The sequence below is a fragment of the Tinamus guttatus genome, unplaced genomic scaffold, assembly GCF_059628265.1.
Source record: "Tinamus guttatus ecotype Peru unplaced genomic scaffold, ASM5962826v1 Tinamus_guttatus_pri_ptg000489l, whole genome shotgun sequence".
Taxonomy (NCBI): Eukaryota; Metazoa; Chordata; class Aves; order Tinamiformes; family Tinamidae; genus Tinamus; species Tinamus guttatus.
In genome coordinates, this window is record NW_028289023.1 from 2,890,335 (window position 1) to 2,913,050 (window position 22,716).

Below are 22,716 nucleotides of genomic sequence, written 5' to 3' on the forward strand. Positions count from 1 at the left end.
GTACAGAGCTAAAACTTTCCTAGCAATTTATATCAGGCAAACCTGACAACCAGAAAATCCCATGCCCATTGCCAAGACTAAAATCCTGATGGGAAGATGAGCCTGAGCCAGGAGCTACGGACCAAGGATGGATCAGTAGCTTTCCCAGAGCCCCATCCACAGCCCCTCTTTCGGGATGTCATCTCAATCTTCAACTTCTGTATGATATATGATGCACAAGTCCAGCCACGTCTAATTAGGGGAATGGAAGAACAATTCCAAGTCTCTATTTCCTCCTTCCCTCATGACACCTACCTTCCTTCTCCATTTTTTCAGTTTCCTCTCTATGACTGCTTACACCTCTGTCACTGGGAGGATTCCCACTGCCTGCTGACAGGATTTTATCTGGTAGTCTCTTTTTTAACCATTTTTTTCCAACAGACATTACTTCACAAAATATAAACATTCCTGATTTAGGAACTTTTTCAAACTACAGAAAATCGCAACTCTGCCCTAGTGTTAAGTAGGTTCTGGCTTTGCCTGTACTTCATGCAGACACGAACTTGCTCTTCTCGTGCTTGAAGATGAACAAGAAGGTTGTGCTCAGCATGGTGCCAGGCCTGAGCTAGTCCCCCTAGTTGGAGAGGAACTGGAATGCGCTCTGACATCTGTGGGAACCACAGAGGGATTTGGTGTCTGCTAAAATCATGCTGGCACTCCCTTATGCACCCAAATACAAAAATGACCTTTGGGAGAGTTCAGATCTCCAGAGGTTGATAGCATAATCATCCCCATCTGCTTGGGAAAGCAGCTGGGCAACCTGATTTTTACAATCTTATTCCTGTAAATAAATGTTTACTTCTGTGGTAACAAGGCAACAGGCTGTTTTGTCTTTGACAGCTGGGCCTTCTGGTGGGAAGAGGCAGGAAGACACAGACACCCCAACACTGATAGGGAGGGATGGCTGGGGGGCTCCAATTACAACTAATAAACATAGTCTGGCAGGATGACTTTAGGGAGGAAATTAGTAAGAGGTCTCCAGGTTCCAAAAGTGGGAGAATCCCACCTTGTCTAAACAACTGCATTTTCACACTCGCAGCACCACACGTAACGCTGACAGAAACAGCACAAACCCCGGAGAACAGACAGCGCTGACACTACCCCTCACAGTACACGAGCTAAGGGAAACCACCACTCATCAAAAGGTAGAAAGAATGCAACCAAAATCCCGACTGGAGACACTGCCGGGAACACTCCTGTGCTGGGAAGGGACTACACCAGGTGACCAAGTAGGGCTCTTCCATCTTCAATCTCTATGAGGAGAATGGATCTAACAGTTTATTTTTCTCCTCGTTGGCAAAAGCAAAAATCCTGTAAAATTCCAAAACTTTTGAGTCTCAAGATTTCATGACTTCCCTCTGCAAGACATCTCTACCAGTAAGAGAAATATCTCTAACAACAGTCAAACTGAAACTGTGATTGCAAACTTGCAACAGATTTTTGATTATGAGAATTATAACTTTTTAAATACATTCAAATTCCAGCACCATAAAAGACTATATCACAGGGAATCGACTGAGGAAACACTTTTTTTAAAAAAAATTCATTCAACAGCTGACTATCATTTACATTTTTTTATAAAAAAAATAGAAATCCAATTTAAAATGGCATAAGGACAAAATGAAGTGAGAATTTAAAGGACTTCTGCAATCTATCCATCATGTTTTTCAAAAACAGACAGCCAAAATCTGTTCACTTCTTGATTATGGAACATTCTTGCAGAGCCATACCTACAGAAACCTGCCATGCAATTATTGCTGCTACGTCAGAAGCATTTAATAGCTTAGTGAACTCTTTTCTGTTTGTCTCTTCTCAACTACACATTACACAAATGGGTCAACATTTCTGCAACAAGGAGTGTTATTGATTCTTGTCTTTTATAAAATACCAGGGATACTCAATCAAAAACAACTTACTCAGCTTTTTTCGGTTTTCAGGAAGGGTGGCTGACAAGACTCATGCATAGGTTTATACAGGAAGTACAAGCACGTTAGTGTTCTTTTTATCTGGCCCACCTTACTCATGTGAAAAAATGGCTAGTAAGCAAACTCTGGCTCAGTAAGCAGCAGTTACACTAAAAAATAAGCAATGGGCCAGAATGTGAAATGCAGAGAAGGCAACTCTTATTCATCTAAAATACAACGATCAGATTTGATAATCTCTCCTCCAAGGTAAAATAAGAAGGACGTAGAAACAGTGACTGAACAGAAATCTTGCAATGTCTGCAATCATTATGAGGATGTTTCTGTTTCTTGATTTATGGAAAGCGTGAACAAGAAGAGACAAAATAATAATGGCACACAGGAAACATGCCAAGCACAGTTCCTTGGCATCACATAACAAAACATGTCATGGAGAGTGAAGTTAAAAGGTACTACTCTTAAATTAACAGAAATATATATTTTTTTCTCAATCTTAATGCATACCTATTCCTTGGACCTCTGTATAAGAAGAACATTTGCAATTGCATTAAGTGCAGTCAGGACAGTAACTTGGAGTGTTTCACAGCATAAACCAACCACATTGACCATCAATGGGTTAGCCAAGGATTCACCCAGCAGATTATACCCACCTGCTGCTCATAAACTCCTATTTACATCTTCTTTGAAATCATTTGAACTGGCTAATATGAGAATTGGTCTCAGACACACCAATAACTAGTTATTGATGGGGGAAGTCTTGGAAGCAAAACCTTCAAAGCTAGAAAGTCAGAAGCAATAGAAACAACCATTTGGGATGCATATTAAAAGACCAATTTTCTTACTTATTTTTGCTTTAGCAAAAGCACTGTAGCATTATAAATGCAGATTGTTATATTATGCCTTTACTCAACGTTGTAATCTTTGAGTCCTGAATACAAATTTTATTTTTTTGTCCTCTCTAAAACTAAGTGGAGAAACAGGGATGAAACCAACTATCTTAGTAAAATGGAATTCCTTTTTGTGAAATCATTATATTCTTTACAGAAAGTTTTCTTAACAGAAAATTATTTACATCAGAATATCTAATTTCCACATTTTTAGTACTGCACATTTCAGTTTTTCATAATTCAAATCCACCTGCAATATTATAAAATCAAAACATAAAAATATTTCATATGACTCTTAAAAGTGTCCTCCCCTGCCCTCACCTTCCTTCACTAAAGGTTTTGAGATTCTTTCGTTTTTAATTTGGACCAAAACTAACTGTGAATTCCTCCAAGAAATTAATTTCCATCATTACCTCTGCTGTACCGTGCTCTCGGAAATCAGGCATCTCAATGGGTATGTTATTCAGACACTCTTCTCAGTTTTATAAAGTTATCTCTGTAGCCTGAACTGAATGACAACCGCATTTTAGGTTATGCCACAAAAATGTAACAAAACAGTGATGTCCCACATAGCTCCTGTTCTTCACGGTAGGCATTTTGGGCTCAATCTGGCTGCCTAAATATAGGTGCAAAAGAACACCAAAATGCGCTAAGTGATGTCAACAGGGCTGGCAAAAAATGACACAGGACGTGGGAGAGCGGCGCCCTGGAAAGGCAGCTGGAGGCCAGGCAAGACACCTCAGCACTTTGAGGATAGCACAAAATACCTATGACAGCATCTGAGTTGAGCCCTTCTAGTGTTTAAAGTTTTAGCATGGCTATCAGTAAGGAAACGAAACCACTTCCTACAGTTGTGCAACACACAGCTTATATTGCTTTTCTATCTGCAGGTAGGCTCATGATGGGTCTTCAAGTTCATCCGGCCAGTTCAAGGAATCCTATCTCTCAGTTATTCAGGTTTAGGTTTTACTTGCACAGTTATTCAAATCAGTAATTTCAAAGGTTTAGGCTCCTTTCAGTCCTGCTTTCATTTGGTTTAAAATCAACTAATATAAAGCCTCAAGTCATATGCTTCTCAGTTTATTTCTGCATATCCTTTTTCTCACGATTTTAAGAACTTGCCAGCAGAATTATAAATGTTCTTGAACAAACTACTGGCCAAACAGAAGCTCTAATAGAGATGATGAGCTCTTCAGACTTCAGACTTTCACAGGTACACCTGAGAGGTCTATTTTTCCAGTTTAATGGCATTTTCTAACATAACCTACAATGTTAAATGATACTCTGAAGCACGTAACTAAGTGCATCTACCACCTGGCACTCCACAGGCATAAATACGGACATGAGCTTGTGTTTTTACTCATATTGAGTAGGGCAACCTACAGAATATCCTGTTTTCTTTTATTAGCAAACTTCGCTCTGGAATTACAAAGTCCTATGAAGTCATGACTTAGTGTTTTTAAAGGAACAGCCAGCTAAATAACTGTATTCTAAATATATAGTAAAATAACATAAGCATGTATGTTTCTTTTTAGATTTTATGTTCCTATGTTCCCTATGTTCTTTCTACAAATACTAGTTTGCAAGTTATAATTCATCCAATAGATACGGTACACATCTACAAATCAAGTATTTGCTACCGGATTTCATTTTTATATAGGTATTCAAAGACAGCACATGCCTAAAAGGTAAACGCAATCCCTACTAACTAAATTCCTGCCATATTTTTAACCATTTGCTGTGAAAAACTGTTAGCAACTATCTCTGTTTTTAAATGAACCAAGCAGTAAATGAATGTTATCACATCTGAGTTTATTTTCAGAGTTAAAGCTGCTAAAGAGAGACCCTTGATACAAGTAGCTTCTTAACTTCTTGCAAGTCTGCGTATCGTACAAATTAGTTTTAATTTCTACATAATAAAAGCATTAATATTTCAGGAACCAACTTCACTGGAAATCTGTTAATCTTATTTTCTCATAATATGATGATATTCACCGTCCTTCCAGTTGACTCCTGGGGACATCCCTCCCCTTCCTCTGTTTTTTCCCGCTACACAACAGTGAATGACAAATCACTGGAAGCACATGACAGCAGCAAACACACCCCAAATCAAGGGTCAGATAAATACATACTAAGGAAAAAGCATGCCCAAATTCTCATGCATATACTGAAAAAAATGTATCTGAATAGTCTTGGTTTTAATACCATAAAGAAGATGAGTCATATAATTGATGGACTATCAAATGCTGGAAAATTTTAAATTTAATGGAATTGTCTTAATTTTACTTGAGAACCACTAGATTTTGTAATTTTTTTAATCACAGAATCATAGAATGGTTGAGGTAAATCAATATAAGTTCAGTTTGGAATTATACAATATTTTTTGCTGTTACTAGACCTGCATGTGTTCATCTGAAGACAGAATTTAACTGAACATGTTACCAGATACAATGGAAATTACAATGGATTGTATGATTGTTGCACTGTAAAGGTACAAAAAAGAAAACATTTTATATAGAAAACCAGACCATTTTAGAAATTTTGAATTACTTACAAGCTGCTCCGACTTTACACCGTAGAGATGAATGGTCTTAGCCACGTTTTTTGCCACAGCTGAACTGAGGTTTGCATCAACAGCAGCCACATTGAGCTCACTAGAATCAAAGATTACAAATCTTAGTTAAAAACTAAATGCATTATTTAACTGACAGGAAATTATCTATTAATGCACAGTTATATGGTGTAACAATTTAGAGACAGTCACACACATAACTAAAGCTTTATAAGCACTGTAATTCAGTTTACAGCTTAACAAGTCATTTGGGAATTTTATGTGCAGAGTGTTCCTGGTAAAAATGAGCAAAGTTTAGGAGTGACACTTCAGCATGAAATCTCCTCCTCTATTAGTAATTCCATTCAAAAATATTGACTGCAATTAACTACATTCAAGGTTTGGCAGCAGTCTTCAAACATCACAGGTGAATACATAGTCATTCAACTCTGGAATAATATGAGCTCTGCAGAAATACCCAGGGGATGCCTTAGCTTGACACAACTAATAAGCTGTATTTTAGGCAAAGCAGTAGAGTAACAGAGGCCCCACAGGAATGACAAGCAACAATCCAAAGAGAAAAAAAATTCTAGCTCGCTTCCAGTATTTCATGTTCATGGAAGCCCACGGACACCCCTCAGCTGGGGCTGAATTTGTTAAGTGGTCTCCTGGGACCACAGAGTAGGCCAAGGCCAATCTCGAGGGCCCATCATGCTACTAGTGATGAGACTGACCTCTCCCCAAGACCTGGGGAGATCGCAGGTGCCCTGACATTAGAACATGCCCCTCTCTGAGACCTCTGCAGGACCCCAGACATCACTAGCTAGAGGTCATTCAAGAAAGCTCAAATAAAACTTTAGTATTTTCATGGTCTTTTCCCCTTTTCTCTTCAAGAACAGATACTGGATGTGCTAAGCACATAATCAAAAGTGAGGTGTTGAGCTTTAGTATTACCTTCCCACACATACTAGGAATATTGCCCATGATTTTTAGTTTCTATTATACATACTGCTCTTTACCAAAAAAACTTAGCAGGGAATATACTCCACTAGGAATTTAAATATCTCATTTTACAAGTTCTGCCTAAAATAGTTGCATTCATCCATTATCTTTCTGTCTCACTCTGCTAGATTATTTACATCAGGGATTATTATTTGCAGCCAAGCAAATATCATTTTCCCTTTGATACAATCAGAATAATTAAGATATCAGGCATTTACAATATGCTTGAAGCTTCTTTCTCCTGTTATGTAAACCAAAAACAGTAAAACTTCTCATGTTTACACGCAGAAGAGACTAAATGAACATTCTAGTTATTGCAGAACAAAAAAATGCAAACAGAAACCCTGACTTAATTTTAATACTAATCATTTGTATAATTGAAAAGCAATCTAACTTTTACCGCTTCATTTCTATAATTACAACGTAGGAGGAAAAACATGTTGAAAATCACATATTGCAATGTATTTTACTTGCATACCTGGCTATAGTCTTAATTATGCTGTCAAGCTCATCAGGAGAAGGAGGATTACGACCTCCAGGAGGGAAGACAAGATTGATAGGGTCAAAGAGTCGAGATAAGGATTTTGACAAATAAGCAGCTTCATATGGTTGCAGTGAATCTTTCAAGGCCTTTTCTGGGCTGTGGGTATAATGCAAAATTATTACATTTTAAATGGAAATATGCAATAGTGTTGTTATATCTTTCCAGAGCGTGCATATTTTGCAATATCCAACCCAGTTTTTCCTTCTGCTCTCTAAACACACATAGTTGAAGATAGTTGGACAGTGTACAACAGCTTGCTTTTCACTTGAATTCCACAACTACTTGGACAACTGCTCTGTGTAGTTCAACAGAGTTCTTTGCCCTTTCCTTAAGACCCATGTGAAACCCCTATTTCAAGCTGTTCTTGAGATACACTAAAACCACCAGGGAAATATCCAGGATTGCAATCATAGACCTTTCTGTAGTCACGTATTTCATTAGCAGATGGCTTGTGTTCAATGATATATTTTAAAAACAAAAAAACATTCAAAAAACCTCTCTTGCTCTATGTATGCTTATATAAAAACTCAGAAATAAACTGCTTAAACCTACCTTTAATAAGCTTTAGTCCTTATTTCTTGGTAAATGAGTGAGTAGCAGCTCTCAAACATTTTACCTCATTGTCAGAAAAGCCTGACAGAGGTTTTACGTTGCTCCTACTAATTTCAATGACAAGTCTCCTGCTAATTGCAGAGGAACTTATTTAAGCCAATAGAAATCTTACCTAACATATTTATTTGATCTTATATAACTCTAAAACGATGATGAGTCTGATTACAGACTAAACTTTGCGGTATCTACAACTCATACCATGTTTCTTCTAGGAGGCAATAAACATACAAACTGTATCCTTACAAACAGAGTGCCTGGCACACTCTAATGACTTGCAGTTTCACTGCAGAATCACTCAATAGATCATCACCTGGTCCACCCACTTGCTCAAAGCAGGATCAGCTGGAGAAGGTTGTTCAAGTCTGCCTAGCCAGGTTCTCAGTATATCCAAGGATGGAAACCTCTCTGGGTAAAATGTTCCCGTGTGTAACCAATCTCCCAGTAAATCTCTCCAGTGTTTTCTAATGTTTAAATGGAATTTCCTCTATTTGACTATTGTTTGTGGCCATTGTCTCTTGTTCTATCATTAGGTCCTACTGAGAAGGGTCTACCTTCATCTTCTTTACATCCTTCTATCGGATATTTATACACCCTGGTATGATCCCCCCAAGCCTCCTCTTGGAGAGGCTAAGGTCTAAGGTCCTAAACACTAAGGTCTTAAAAATATGTAACTTTCTATTGCATTAGAGTTCATAATACATACTCATAGTCTTGTTTCTTTTGCATAAATATGTCCTGTGTATCTTCTTCCATTTGTTGCAGTTCAGCAAAGAGATCAGTAGTTCCACTTGTGTTAAAATTCCTTTGAATATTTTGACTATATTGTTGCAGGCGTTTCCACAAGTCATTATAAAGCCTCAGTAATTTAGGGTACTCTCCTTCAAAAGCTTGTTTCAAAAACATAGAGGCTGCAAAATAAAACAGAAAGCAACGAGCACTGCTAAGTTCAAATGAATTTATTTGATTCATATAAGCAATACATATGTCTGCATATTATTAGTGTAATAGTTAAAATTAATTTCAAAGTGCTAAGAGCTATCACAATAAATGAAGCTGACTAAGCTAAGCCTCTAAAGCACCAGTATGAATTCCACAGCTTAAAAACTGGACATGACAATTTTATTTTGTAGAATAAATATACTAATTATAGTAATGAATTGCTTGCTAGTGAACTTATTATTATTCATTTAAATAACAAGTGTGATTACACCTGGAGGTTTTCTAGCGTAGCAGTGGAAAAGGTGTAGTTTTGTAGAACTTTCAAGACACAAAGTTAAAAAAGTGCCAGGTAACTTCTATAAGCCAGACTACCAAATCTGATGAGGGTAGCCCATGCTTATATGCAAATGTCTTGAAATAAGGTGCCTAAAAATACAACCCCCACACTTGTCAAATAAAATATGACAAAGCCAGCACAAAAAAGGCAGTGTTATTTTCAGCCTAAACTATCAGAAAAGCCACAAGTGGCAGGAAATGAAACAAATGTACAACTGGTTCAATGACCAATATTAATCTTCATCTAAGATCACTCATACTTTATGGATTGTACCATTATAGTAGGGGATTAACTCTGTTGCTTTCACTTAGAGATTTTCAGGTTCCGGACATCTGCCCCAGTTCTCCCAGCCGTTCCTGCTATTTAAATGTGTTCTACTTTTGAATACTGGAGGATTCACATCTCTTGTGACCTAGAATAATTCTATTTGACAAAATGGTGTTTATAAAGTCTGCTCCAACCTCACAAAAGCAGACAATGATGTTATCACCCTCTGTAAATTCTGTCATAAAATTGTATTTTTGTGTCACTTATCTGATAATGTCTAGTCTTTGTCCAAACTACATGATCCAGAGGTTTATGACTGAGGTCAGTCAATTCCCTCACTTAGAATTTACAAGCTAAAAAATGAACATTCCCATGCTGAATGCAGAGTTTCGCTTCAAAAATTAAAAAACAACTTCTTGCAAACATTATTTCCCACAGTTCAGGTGCAGCAAAGTAAAAACAGCAGTTGCAGTGTAAAAATCCAATCTCTCTCTCTCTAAATTTTTGTATTAAAGAACATTAAAAATCAGTAGCAATAAAATATGTTTGAATAGTTGTCAGATGATATACTGCTGGTAATTTGTACAAGTTATCTTAACTCTGAAATGTTGATTGTGTCGATTGTAGCTGACGTGACAATTCTACAGTCTTAAAACCTTGTGTTGAAAACAGTTACCACATGTTCAGTTTGAACATATGAGGCTCCTAGTACGTACACAGTGCTGATAAAGTATGGCATAAGGCAAATATTCAGATTAATATGTTTTAACACAAGTTGATCACATTTTCTTTTGGGATCACCTAGTTACCTAGCAACCATGAGCAGGAATCAAGCAGTTACCTCCTCAAGATTATATTGCTGCCAGAAAGCAGAGCAGGACCGAGTTGCAAAAGGCTAATGCAATAGCTGAGATCACAAAGATAAATGCAAATCTTACTTAATTTACATGTGCAAAAGACTAGCTTTATAATTTCCAAGCAAACAGGAAAGATACATTTATGAAAGCACAAAAGTAATTTGTCTTTATGGTCCAATTGCATGCTGCTTTATTATGTACTGGCAAGAGTACTGTCTAACGTTTACAATGTGATTTTTATTTAATCTTCCTTGATTGTATCTGATGGTTATTTATTACATGTGTATAGAATATTGTCCATAGTCAGATGGTCAACAATTTATCTCTATTTAGACAGGACAAAATTTGAAAGGAAATCAGTTCCTAATTAGAAAGGTATCAAAAATGGCTAAAATGAGACTTGCATAACTTATAGTCTTCTGTTGTTGAAGACAGATAAGCAACGTTCTTTCAAATCAATTCAGTAGTTATGGTTTTGGCAAACTCAAAATTATCTTTTTTTGCTATCAGATTATCACTACTTAATAAACCAGAACATATTTCTTTCTGAAAATTCAATCATAGTTTAGGAGGTTCACAATTACAAGAAGAAGAGTAAGTCGTAAATTCACCAACCCGGCAATGAGTAGAAATCACAGTTATAGTTAATAAAGAGATAACAAACCACAGGCACATTGAAATGACAGATTCAACAGAAATACATAAGACCTTAAAAATCAGATATACTGAATACTTACAGTCTGTTGCTGCCTGAAACTGAGAGGAAAGAGTCTGAGTTACTGCAGACCAAAATTTGTACAAAATATCAGACTGGCCATCCTGGTAGCAAGGGACAAGAGAAATGAGTTTCAGAACACATCTTTTTCAAAAAACCTCAACCACCACGAACGCTCCCAGTCAAATGCTTCCTTCAAATTGGCTCTACCCCTATCGAAAATCAAAAGAAAGTAGATGCAATTTGAGAAGATTCCCTCAAGTTTAAAACCAGAAACAATATGTCAGAAAACGAAAAACGAAAAGCTTCAGTCATCACTCAAATGCAATCTCTTCCCTCTTTTTTGACAGAAATCCTCCCAGCTCTCTGACAAATTTTAGAGAAGGGCATAAATATAGAAAGAAATAACAAACCTCTAGAGCTGTTTTAGGAAAAAAACTCTGCTTTGGAATGACCTTCTTATTCAGTGGGGCTTCCCATGCTGACTAAATCATAGCAATTACAGTTATTGGCATTATGGCATGCTTACAAACACTTATTAGGGACCAAAACCAGCGCATGCTGTTCTGTCTCACACAGTAGAATCTAGAGTTCCAAAAACCTTAAAGCAAACGAAGATACAGTGGAGCTCACAGCTCATTCTTCACCAAGTCATAACAACAGGGTTTGATGCAAAAAGCCAAAACCAGGTACCAGGTTCTTACGTAAGAGAGAGGCATGAGATTGCTTCATTACTCCCCAAATCTTTACAACCAAATCTTTCATTTGCCTTCAAAGAAGGTGCTAACTCATAGGGTTTGTTGTTGTTGTTGTTCCTTTGTTTTTTCTATTTGGCTTTCTTTGTGTTTGCGGCAGGAAAAAATGCAGATGATGACAGGTAGCCTTCTGTCTAGACACCTGCAAGGTTGCCCAGGGTTTTGGTGAGAAGGCAAAGCTCACCCTGGACAACACCAATTTCTTGGTTGTGTTAGGTTACATTTACATTACTTATATATTATGTATATAAATTAAACAAGTTGACCACACCTCTTTATTAAGAATAACCACTGAGATGTACTCAGAATGCAACACCCAGAAGTGATTACAAATGTCAGCTGCTCTAGGGATTTTAGGTTGAAACTTGGATGCTTCCATCGTGATTCATTCTAAGACAACAAAGCCTTTAAATCAATACATAATATTCACAGTTAAACATGAGCAAAGGGCTCTATCTTGAAATCACTGTCAAAGAGGGATGCATTGCTTACCTTTTAGCACTTTCAGTGATTTTAATATGAAAAAATGAAAAAAAAAAAAAAGCTCTTATTAAAACACAAGTTGTTTTGAAGTGTCATTTCAACTCCTGCCCAGCACCACGGAAGCAATGAGATTAGCTACCAAGTATAAGAAGATGAGCTCCAAACAACTGCTATTTAAGATGTCAAACAAGTAAGGAATGCAACCTATTCCCTGCGGTGGCAGGAACACATGAAGCGAGGAAGCTGTATAGACCAAATGTCACAAGTTACCACAGTAAAACTGCAGTCAACCTGGAGATCTGGTCCCTGAGAAGATCTTCAAGCTCAAGTTTTATTTGTACCTCCAAAATTATCATCTTAAAGAACTCATGCCCCTCAGAGAAACAAAAACTATGAGATTAGATATAGACAGGTCACACATCAGGAAAAAAAAAAGCCCAAATGCTGGGCCAGGTGCTACAGATTAAGTCAGAACATCTTTTATGCTGTTGAGCAGCTGCAGGGTTGGGGATCTGACTGAGAAAATGTATGAGAATTAAGACAGAAAACCAAGAGAAGCTGACATGAAAGAAACTCCTTTTTGACTGATAAGGACATGAGACAGATTTAGAAACTTAAGTAACCTATTTTAAAGTCATGTTTACATTTTCTGTAAAATTGTAGCTGATTTTTATAAATGGGCAAAAAATATAATATTAGGCAGTGACTCAAAAGGTGCAATGCATAAAGAGGCTTGGGTTTTTGTATATTTTTACTACAGCATAAATGTCAAATTACTCAGTTCTTAATTTCACAGTTTCATATTTAACAGAAAAATTACTATAAAACAAATAACCTTTCACATCAATTAAACAGTAAATTAATTAGCTTTCATATTCTCTATCCCAACATGGAATAACGTTTGCCTATTCAGCGTGGTAACTCAATTCAATTTCTAAATAATCTAAGGGATGTGAAAAAATAAATACAGATCACTTTTAGACAACTTATTTTCATTGCTTCTACAACCACCTACACTTCTGTCATAGTCTCAGCAGAAAATAAAATGATTAAACGGTCTTGAAAACCAAAAGTCCCTCCACATATATATTTCTCCTGTCTTTTTCAACATAATAACGAACAATATTAATGCATATGTAGCAGCATTAATTTTTATGTGCAAGCATGTAACAGTTATATGCAAACATATGCATGTATATTTATATACATCATTATGTAAACATTGCTGTAGCTGTGGCTACTGTGCAAATTAAGTATCTGCCCAATAACATTTGTTTTTGGATCTGAGCAGATTCTGTTCATCAAGTATAAAGGAATTCTATAAGGAACAAGGCCCTCAGGTCTTGGCTAACCAACTATATTATGTACGAGGAGAAACACAGGGGAAAAGTAACACAGCAAACTTATTTCATGCCGATTTCAGTCAGAAATGTTTAGGGAAGAAAAGTGATTAATGCAGTTTCAGAGCAGCAAAGAGCCCTGTCTACAGAGTCACCACAGGTTGTTTCTATAATGTAAGATATATATTTCTATAATGGTATTTCACTTTCTCCAGCATTAAGACGCACGCACTCTGGAGGTGAAATATAGTTGCTGATGAATAGAACACAAAGTGAGAGTTTGTGGCAGGAACTAGAGAACAACGTTGCCTACGCAAACATCAGGGGGTATTTAAGTGGGTGGACTGTAGTTACCAAAATTGGAAGACAGCAAGATATTACCATTAGACTCTCCTGCTGGTTTTGAGAGTGCCACATGCAACCACCAGCATTCAGAAACCATTTATTTATTTTGTTCAAACCAGTAATTTCTTTTGCTTACACATTAACTCAATATGTTATTTTCTTAAGTACTTTTAAGCGTCTCAGTGTTTAAAAAATACAAAGAAATCCTTTAATTATTGAAGAAGAGCAGCTTATAACACAGCTACACTGCCTAGTCATTCAGAAAGGAAACTAATGAAGGTGGAAATGTTTCTTGAAATTTAAGACACTTGTATTCAAATTCTGTATTTTGTCAGCAAATATTTTAAATACACCGATTGTGTGGCTGTAGATTACAATGAAAACTTTAACTATTTAAATAATGTGAAATTTCACTTGACAATAATCAATATTGCAAAATGACTTAGAAATGGGTATCAAAAGGAAGTGTTTTTCTTCTGCCTAGCAGGAAAATTAAAGGATTGCCCTGTCTCTTATATTGGACAACTTACCTCATCAAGGGCTTATGAAGATGAGCAGGAGGAAGAGCAGAAGAGAAGCCCCTCTTAAAAACACAGGAAAAGGTATGAAGGCTCCCACTTTTTGGTAAAGTAAGGAAGAAATTGGTTTTAACAAGATAATATTTTGCCTAGACAAAGACTGGATTTAACATACGGCCAAGGAGGAGACCAACAGCACCATGTGATGGTTGACTGAAGAGGAGGGACTTGCTCTGCACGAGTCATACTTGCAGAAGTTGTCTTCTGGCTAAAACTGCATGCTTGTCACCATTACTTCTGCAGAGTGTAAGCAATTACTATGGTCCTTCCGTGCACTTACAGCAAATATGCATCCTGGGACACAGTGTATGGGAACACTGGGTACCTCCACATCAGCGATCTGATGTGTAGAAGGGATCCTTTTAGGTACAAATCTGTCTTGTGCCTATGCTTGTGCCTTGTAGTACACATTCAAGTCTGATAGTGGACTTTCACTATTAGATAAATACACCACCTCACCTTTAACTTAGAAAGAACAACTTGCAATTAAATAGCTGTTTGCAGCACATATCACAGGTTTTGTAACAGAACCCACAAAGATGTACTAATATTTTTATCAATTTTATTGTTGTTCTGAGACTTCCAATGGGGAGCTTTTCGTTTCTCTTGCTTCTGAGAACAATATAAAATTGAGGGAAAAAAAAAGTTAAAATTACTTACATGGTCCCCCTCCCCCAAAAATAAAAATGTTTGCTTTGAAATCTAGTCACAGGCAGATTAACATCTTGTGATACAATCCCTTGTAGCAGGAGCAGCTGACAAGATGAGTAATGAACTGCATCCGATTATCTTTTCAGCTCTGTGGCAATCATTTTCCATCAGCTTCCTATTCCATAACCAAAAACACTGGGAAAAGGACACCATTCTGCCAAATTATTTGTTCTCCATATACACCCCCTTCGAAACACATGATCAATGAATATGTTTAAAAACACCAAGAACACATGAACCTTTGGAAAACAAGAGGTCTGGCTACATTATATCTGGAACAAAACTATTTTAGTTGTGTACTGCATAGTATGCCAAAATCTTTATGTAACTTCAGCCTCTCAGAAGGAAATTACTCCATTGTAGCATATAATAGAACACTATTTCCTCTTTTCATGCACTATGTTCTTTCTTCAACAACAGAACTTTAACTGTGATTGATGCTATCTAAAATTCAGGACAGGAAAGATTCAAGCTGGCATATGCACATTTTTCTCATTACGGAATATAACTAAATCAAACGGATAAACATTAATTCCCAACAACTGGAGAATTAAAACGGCAAAACAGGATTTCCTCCTCAAATCAGACCCATTTAACTCAGCATCTTCTGAAATGACAGCTATGTGTACTCAGTTTGGCTCCGATCTCACAGCACAGAGTATCACTACAGAAATGATAATTTATACTATTTAAAATATGGTTTAGAGATTATAATCAGCCATGGAACTGCCTATTTTTTCCTAAGAAAACACTGTGAAGATGTTCCTGTAACTGCAAACTTAAACAAACTAATAATCTATCAACTTATACTAGGAATTAAAAATATGGTCTGTTTTTCTTGTGCCCAGATACCACTCTATGCCCAGGACAGATACGGCTGATCAGACAACACTCGCTGCTGTACTCAGATAAGTTTGTAGCTTTTCTGCAACTTTGCACAGTGCAAGACGTGCAACTTTGGTCTGTGCTTTTCCTGCCAATTCTCTGCTGTCAGAAATGATGAACTGAGCAAGAGGCCAGCAATAGAAATGAGAACAACCCTCAGCAGTTTGGACCCGCTGCACAGCTGGCCAGAATGAGCAAAACACAAATTTGATCTTGAAAGAGACATGAATTATAAGCATTGAAGTCACTTCTGGAAATGGGGCTTAGCTACTTTTGAAAGCCTTATTTTCTCGCGAATCTATTCACATCTGTGCAGAGCCAAATGGAAAAACACAAAAATCAGATTCCAAACACTAAAATTTTACCCCTTTTCATACTGTTTATCATTCAGGAACTCAGTCACACACACAGAGCGCATAAGAATTCCCTGTTTATATAAATTTAACATATAAAATCACGCAAAATAAGCCTGGCAAGAGCGCCAAAGTAGCAAGGAACTTTCTCAAGAGGAGGCCTCGCGTGGCTGTTTGCAGGAACGGGACAAAGATCGCCAGCGTGGGCCGCAATTCAGCAACGTTGACCCTTACTGGAATAACAGATGCAGGCAGTTTGCTTGATTTCCACTGTGTTTCTTATTTATGTGAAACTGAGAATTGTGCTTAAGTGCTTTGCTGAAGCAGGGCCATAATCAACGACTGGCAAGAAAAGTGCTTGCCTGGGACTGTTGTTTAGCTTCAACTACTACGCGCACATCCCTGCGGGCAGCACCGTGCACGGGCAGTGCTCCTGGGCACCTTCCTCTCAGCAGGGCTGGGGTTTTTCCCCAGACAGAACGACTGTCAGTGCAGGGATAGCACTGCATAACGGCAGTGCTGGAGATCTGGAAAATGCAGGTTCATCCTGCTCTCTGCCCCAGCTCAAGACATCCAAGCTGGACGTAGCTTGAGGCCTCACAAGCGAACATACGCTAGAGCCAGGAACTTGAAGATAAGGCTCTCCTAAGTAAATCTTTCTGTTGTAAACATAAAAAGAGAGTCCTTCTCCAAAAATAAGCATAAATTACTGTGAGAACTGAGTGTTTGAATGATGACAGGTTAACTCTTTTGATCGGCTACGACAGAAAGGTCTAGAAAGGGCAAAGCATCCCACTGGCCTGTACGTGGCAACAACCTTATGTTCAAAAAATCTGAGTTACAAAACATCAAGAAGAGGTGTCAGAGCACCCAACTGGCAGATACTGCAGATTCAGTTGTGTTCTGCACCCTTACTCATGGCGAGGAAACGACTCAGATCCAGAAGGCAGAGCATTCATTTATTGGTATGAAATGGACAGAAAAAATAATTCATTTATTGTTGGGTATTAGAAATTCTCTTTTCTGCAGTCTTTATACCTTCAATGCAGTTTTCCTGCAGCATGTATCTATGGAGCATTACCTTTAATGGTGTGAAACCACACTGGTATTCAGCTGTAACAGTTCCAAATATAGTTTAATGTTGCCTGTTTACAGGATTACAGGATTAATTTTAATGAAAAAAATAAAAGTGACAAGATTCAAGTGCTAAAACTCCACTCCCACTTACTCACCTGAAAAATGACTTAATTTTACAGTTCAAAAAGTGTAACTCTGATTCCACTATATAGCTAACGAACCACTGAAAAATACTGCACTGGGTACCAGTGTCATAAGAGCAAAGACTGGAGAAGATGTGCATCCACTGCTAACATTAATGTTGCAGCCTGGAAAGCTGATTTAAAGTTTCCTCAAACATAAAAATGGAACAGCTTATCTAATTTTAGAAAAACATACCAAGCTACTAATTAACTTTGCTATAACAGAAATAAAATATCTTGAGCTTCGTTCTTAATATATCTATTTAGTATCTGACCTTAAATCCAAACTCAAGAAATGAGAACAAAAGTAGCCACTTTCATCCAGCATTAGACAAGAATGCATGAAGATGCTGAAAATACATATACTTATTTTTACAAATGTCTTTATTTCCTCCACACTGCAAATTTAGAACTGAATCAGTATAATAATTTCCCATCTGTGAATTATCATATTTGTATATATATTTAACATAGCTGCTCTAACATTCCAATAATAAATCTGACCCACTGTTCTAAGCTTGCTCCCGCTTCATGGCAATCACTTCCAACTTATTTTCCCTGTAGAAACCTTCATTCTTTAACCAGAGTGTAAAAAAAAATCTTTATTGTGAAGCCTCTTTGAAATGTAAAACAATATAGCAAATATTACCATGAAGCTATTTGCTGCTGCAGGCTCCTGAAATCAGGCTTTGCATACTAATCCATACAGTGTTTTCCATTTGTAATCAAAGGCTCCTCCATAAAGAAACACAAGATTTGAGAATATTGCTCTGAAAGCAGAAGGCATTTAAAGGAAAGCCTAAATATTTTTTCCACCAATAAAGCAGCAGGGCAAATGATTTGACAATTTTGCACAACAGGATCTTACGGGAAGGAAATAAGGAAATCTATTTGCACTATTTCTATAGCAACATAATTGCCAAACGTGAGACTGAACAAAAAGCCATCACACTCAGTAGTGCAATTAATCTGCGAAGAAACAGACAAATTTAGTGTTTTAAATAAACTTATTCTATTGGCAAGAAATAGTCTAGATTATTAAAAAGAAATCAGAGCATTTCTATTTCTAACTCCATGTACATTATATATTGCAGGCGAACACATGTCAATAAATGTCATCATGATTTTAAAAATGACTTTGATTTTTGTTTCATAGCAGGGCACAGAATTTTATTACACTGAATTGATCAGTTGATACGCAAGGTGTAATAGTTTCTAGACTTCCAGCAGTAATGCAACATTTTAAAAAGGTCTCTTTATGCAGCTGACAAAAGAAACAAAAACTGTTTCTGAAATATAACCTCCTGAGCTAGAAAACAGAGTCAAGAACATGTACTTTCACCATTCTAATATTTGAATCCTTAAGAATTTCCTTATAAAAGCTAATTTGTAAGGAATGAAAATACTTAGGTCTTAAATAGTGCCCTGTATCTTCAAAACAGTTTCAAAACATTAATTAATCCTCTCACACTCCTGCAAGATAAGTATGCATCAGCTAGAAGTAAATGAACTTAGTGTTTCCAGGAGCCAAGATCACTGCAGGGACTTGGCAGTTTTCTTCTAGCTGGAGAAGTTATTTAGGATATACAGCTACACACTCACCTTGACTTTCACGCACCTCACCTAAGCATGAAAGGGTAGTTTGTTACTTATGTCCATACAATCCATACTTGGTCCGGTAAGATTGACAAGAATGATGATAAAAGGTGGCACTTTTGTTAAATGCATTTTTTTTTCTAATGGCAACCTAACTGAAAGCCAGCTGACTTAGTAATTTTCAATTATCACAGACCTACACTTTGCACAAACCCGAACAAACCAGAAGTGGAAAACAACAGGTATCATTATGACCTATTAAGCCAATCAACCCTGATACCACCCCTGTTATTTTCACCTGTACATTTCTGACAGAGAAATAAAATCCAAGTCCCAGAAAAAATGCAGCACCATGAGAACGCCTTTTGCTGAGCGCTCTGAGCCTCCAATTCAAATTAAAACTGAATTATCTTCAACTGGGCTTTCTGGGGACACAAGGACCTATCCAGGTCATGAGATTTTTTATTTAGGGAGGCCTCAAAAATCTTGCAATTAATCAATGCAGCAATTGATGAGTTGGAAATAATAAGCATTTTAAGTATTTACAGGATCAAAAAACTGCACGTTCACTCTGCGCAAAGCTCCTTGTTAATGCCTAAATAATAAACAGAAACCACAGTGGAAATGATGTGCAAGTAATCCAATTCTGTTTCTGTAAAAAATATACTGGAAAATAAATCACACACTTGTAATAATAGGAGGAAACCGGATTATTTTCTGAACTCACATAAGGCAGTAATTAGATTATTTTTCAATTTTTCCACTTGAGATTATTTTTAATTGGGTCAACTGCACATGAATATATGAGGCTAGATATGAATAATTTCATACCAGCAGCACTTTTTAACAAGTTTGGATTGGGAAGGAGAAATAAGAAGGTGAAAACCAAGTATATGTTTTGGGAAATAAGCATGCACTTTCCCAGCTTCGACTGTTTTCCAGTTAGTTTATTTTATATAATCATTAATGCATTCCCTTCTGTATCTTTAACACTTCAACACACCAGTGTTGACAACCCTGGAAAAGAGCCTGCTGACTCACCAAACGTTCATGGGGTGAGATAATAATAAGAGCCCTCCACAAAACACTCCGTAACGCTCCCAACAACTCCCCTGCCCAGAGACTTCTGTAAACGGCAGGTTTGGCACCACTCCTTAGCTGCCAACCAACGTGGACACCAGCAGATCCCTGCAGACCAAGGGCAGATGTGCCCTCGCGCACAGTATTTCCTCCCACACTCACAACCTTTCCTAGGAGAGACCCCGTCCCACCACTTCTAATGACCAACCAGGGGAAAAAAAGTCCACAGAAAAAGCCTTGCTGCTTTTAAGGCTGTTTTTCATTTTGCAAAACTGTTAACTGATGCCTATGTAGGAGTGAAGGACCCAAAACAGATGGAGATCAGAGATCATCATTTTCAACTCTTTCACAAGGGGCTTAGAGGGACTCTTGTCTCTAATTAGGAAACGGGTTGTCACAGAAAGATATGTTCTGATGTGCCTTACGCTGAAGTCAGCTGCAGTTGAGATATTAAAATAGCTGAAGCAGGATTAGTCACTACCCACTGAAAGAGAGGGGAGACAAAGCCGAGTAAGCTCGAGTAACCTATTAGCTCGTAGAAGGGGAATTAAGCCATTGACAGGAGCGAAATCAAGAGCCAGGCAGTAAGTGAACAAAAATAGCCACTGAAAATTATTTTAAATCGCATTTGCAATTTTAATTTTTACCCTCGACATTTTGTAAAATTACTGCTATCTTTTTAAATGATAAAGTTTAAAATTAACCCCATCCATGTTTTCACACAAAACCAGAAACCAGAATTCTGAATTCTGTTCAGATTCTGTTCAGATTCAACAGAATTCAGAATGCATGCCTTGCTCATGCACTAAGGTCTAGCCATTAAGGTTCATAAGGACAGATAAAACACAAAAATGGTCATTCTGTCTTGAAATAAATATATTTCTCAATTAAGTATCTACAGGGATTTTTTTTGCCAAAATTTTTATGTGCACTTTGAATATCTACAGAGTAATAATAAATCTGTATTTCAATACTAATTTGGAATACAGCAGCTTTTAAAATGTCTTATGAATGTACAACTTATTTTCAAAATGGATGTCGATTCTTCTGCATTCATTTCATATTGTGGCAAAGGAAAGATGGCCCAACCCAGATACAATCAAGGGCAGCCCTGGACTGGGACAAACAGCAGTGGGAATTCCAGCTCTAGAGTCTTCCAGGATACTCATGTTAAGTCACTTAACTCTTGGTCACATCTAATGGTGAAGTTTGGAAGCGAATGTTGTTACTAGTACAAGAAGCCACGGTATAGACAAGATAGGAGTGTTGTTTTGTCCTGCTGCTGAACTCCAGGATCAGAAATTGTACCGGCCCTATGCCTCAGTTTATCTGTCTATCAGCTAACATTTGTGTTTTAAAGAGGGAGACTTTGTGAATTCTTGGAATAATTAGTTAATATTTGTAAAAATGCACTTTTGATACTCAAGATGCACCACTACTAAATATGATTATGGTGAGAGGTAATTAGAAATTGAGAAAGTAGATGTAGTACATGCTTGAGATCAGAACATAACATTAGAAAACCTGCAGGCTGTGAGACCTGGGAAGAGAAAGACACACAAAAAAAATCCCCCAATGGAAAAAAAGAAAAGGATGACTGAAAAAAAAAAGTAGCTTCCTTGCTATTAAAGGACTTATGCTTTAAAAAGACTGGGTCTCCTCCTCTCTTACGCTTCCTAGGATGATACTTGCCCTGCAGTAATCAAAACAAGGAAGCAGATGGACAGGCAAAGTGGTACTGCAGCTGCTGCAGAAGATGACTATAATAATAATGTTGACATCAGTAACAGTAATTAGTGCACAGCCTGTAGAATGGAAGATTCCTTTTCCAATCTTCTGGCATGGGCACGCTGCCCGGGTGAAGGAGTATACTGTTAATACCTTTAGTTGGTTTTGCTGGTTTCTCAGTTTATTAGTGAAACTGAACACATCGATAAAGCAAGCCCCTCCTTTCTCCCTCTCCTGCAGGTGTATGAGTGAAATCCCCCTCTTTCAGCTTGGGTTACTACGAGGTGGAATTTTCATGAGTAAATGCCAAAATAGCCAAAACATCTGCTGGAGAGCAAGCTAATCGAAACAGTGAAAACTACAGAGGGACAGATAGATTTTACTTGGGATATGTGATTTGTAACTTAGATGCAGGGAAGGAAGGGAAATCTGCAATATCATGGTAGATACCCAGCGTATTACTGCACAAAACCATTTTATTTTCTAATGAGCTTTTCCTTACTTTAAATCTAACTGTTTCAAGCTTAATTTTCTTTTTTCATGCATTCTTCAGAACGATGAAGATTTCTTTCGGCTTTCCTCCATTATCCCCCTTGATGACTAGAAAAGCTCCTACCCCTTTTTCATGTGCTGCTCTCCAAAGAGCAGTTGAACTGATAAACTCAGTTTATGAACATGAAAAGCTCATTTTTCTGAGCTCCCTTTTCGATCCAAAATGCTCCCAACTTCATTTAGTTCCTCCCTCTGTTTAACTTTCTGCTTAAAAATGCTGACCTACTGAAGGACCCCACCCAGGCATTAACAGATATTTTTTTCCCGACCAGACTTTTTAACGCAGATAATATACTAAATATGTATAAACTTTTTGAGCTTCTTTACAACACAGAAGAAGCAGCTTAAAATGTCTCATCAAAAAGTGACGTTCTTTGGA

The 22,716-nt window shown here is 37.3% G+C and overlaps 1 protein-coding gene across 1 annotated transcript in view; it reads right to left on the reverse strand.

The window, feature by feature from the left end:
• COG5 (component of oligomeric golgi complex 5) overlaps nucleotides 1-22,716 on the reverse strand; it is a 162,078-nt gene that overhangs the window by 33,268 nt on the left and 106,094 nt on the right. Inside the window, exons 11-14 of the mRNA XM_088533222.1 lie at nucleotides 10,695-10,776; nucleotides 8,261-8,465; nucleotides 6,880-7,041; nucleotides 5,403-5,502 (exon numbers count right to left, since the gene is read on the reverse strand). Coding sequence (XP_088389348.1) covers nucleotides 5,403-5,502; nucleotides 6,880-7,041; nucleotides 8,261-8,465; nucleotides 10,695-10,776 — 549 coding nt within the window. The remainder of the gene's footprint in view (nucleotides 1-5,402; nucleotides 5,503-6,879; nucleotides 7,042-8,260; nucleotides 8,466-10,694; nucleotides 10,777-22,716) is intronic.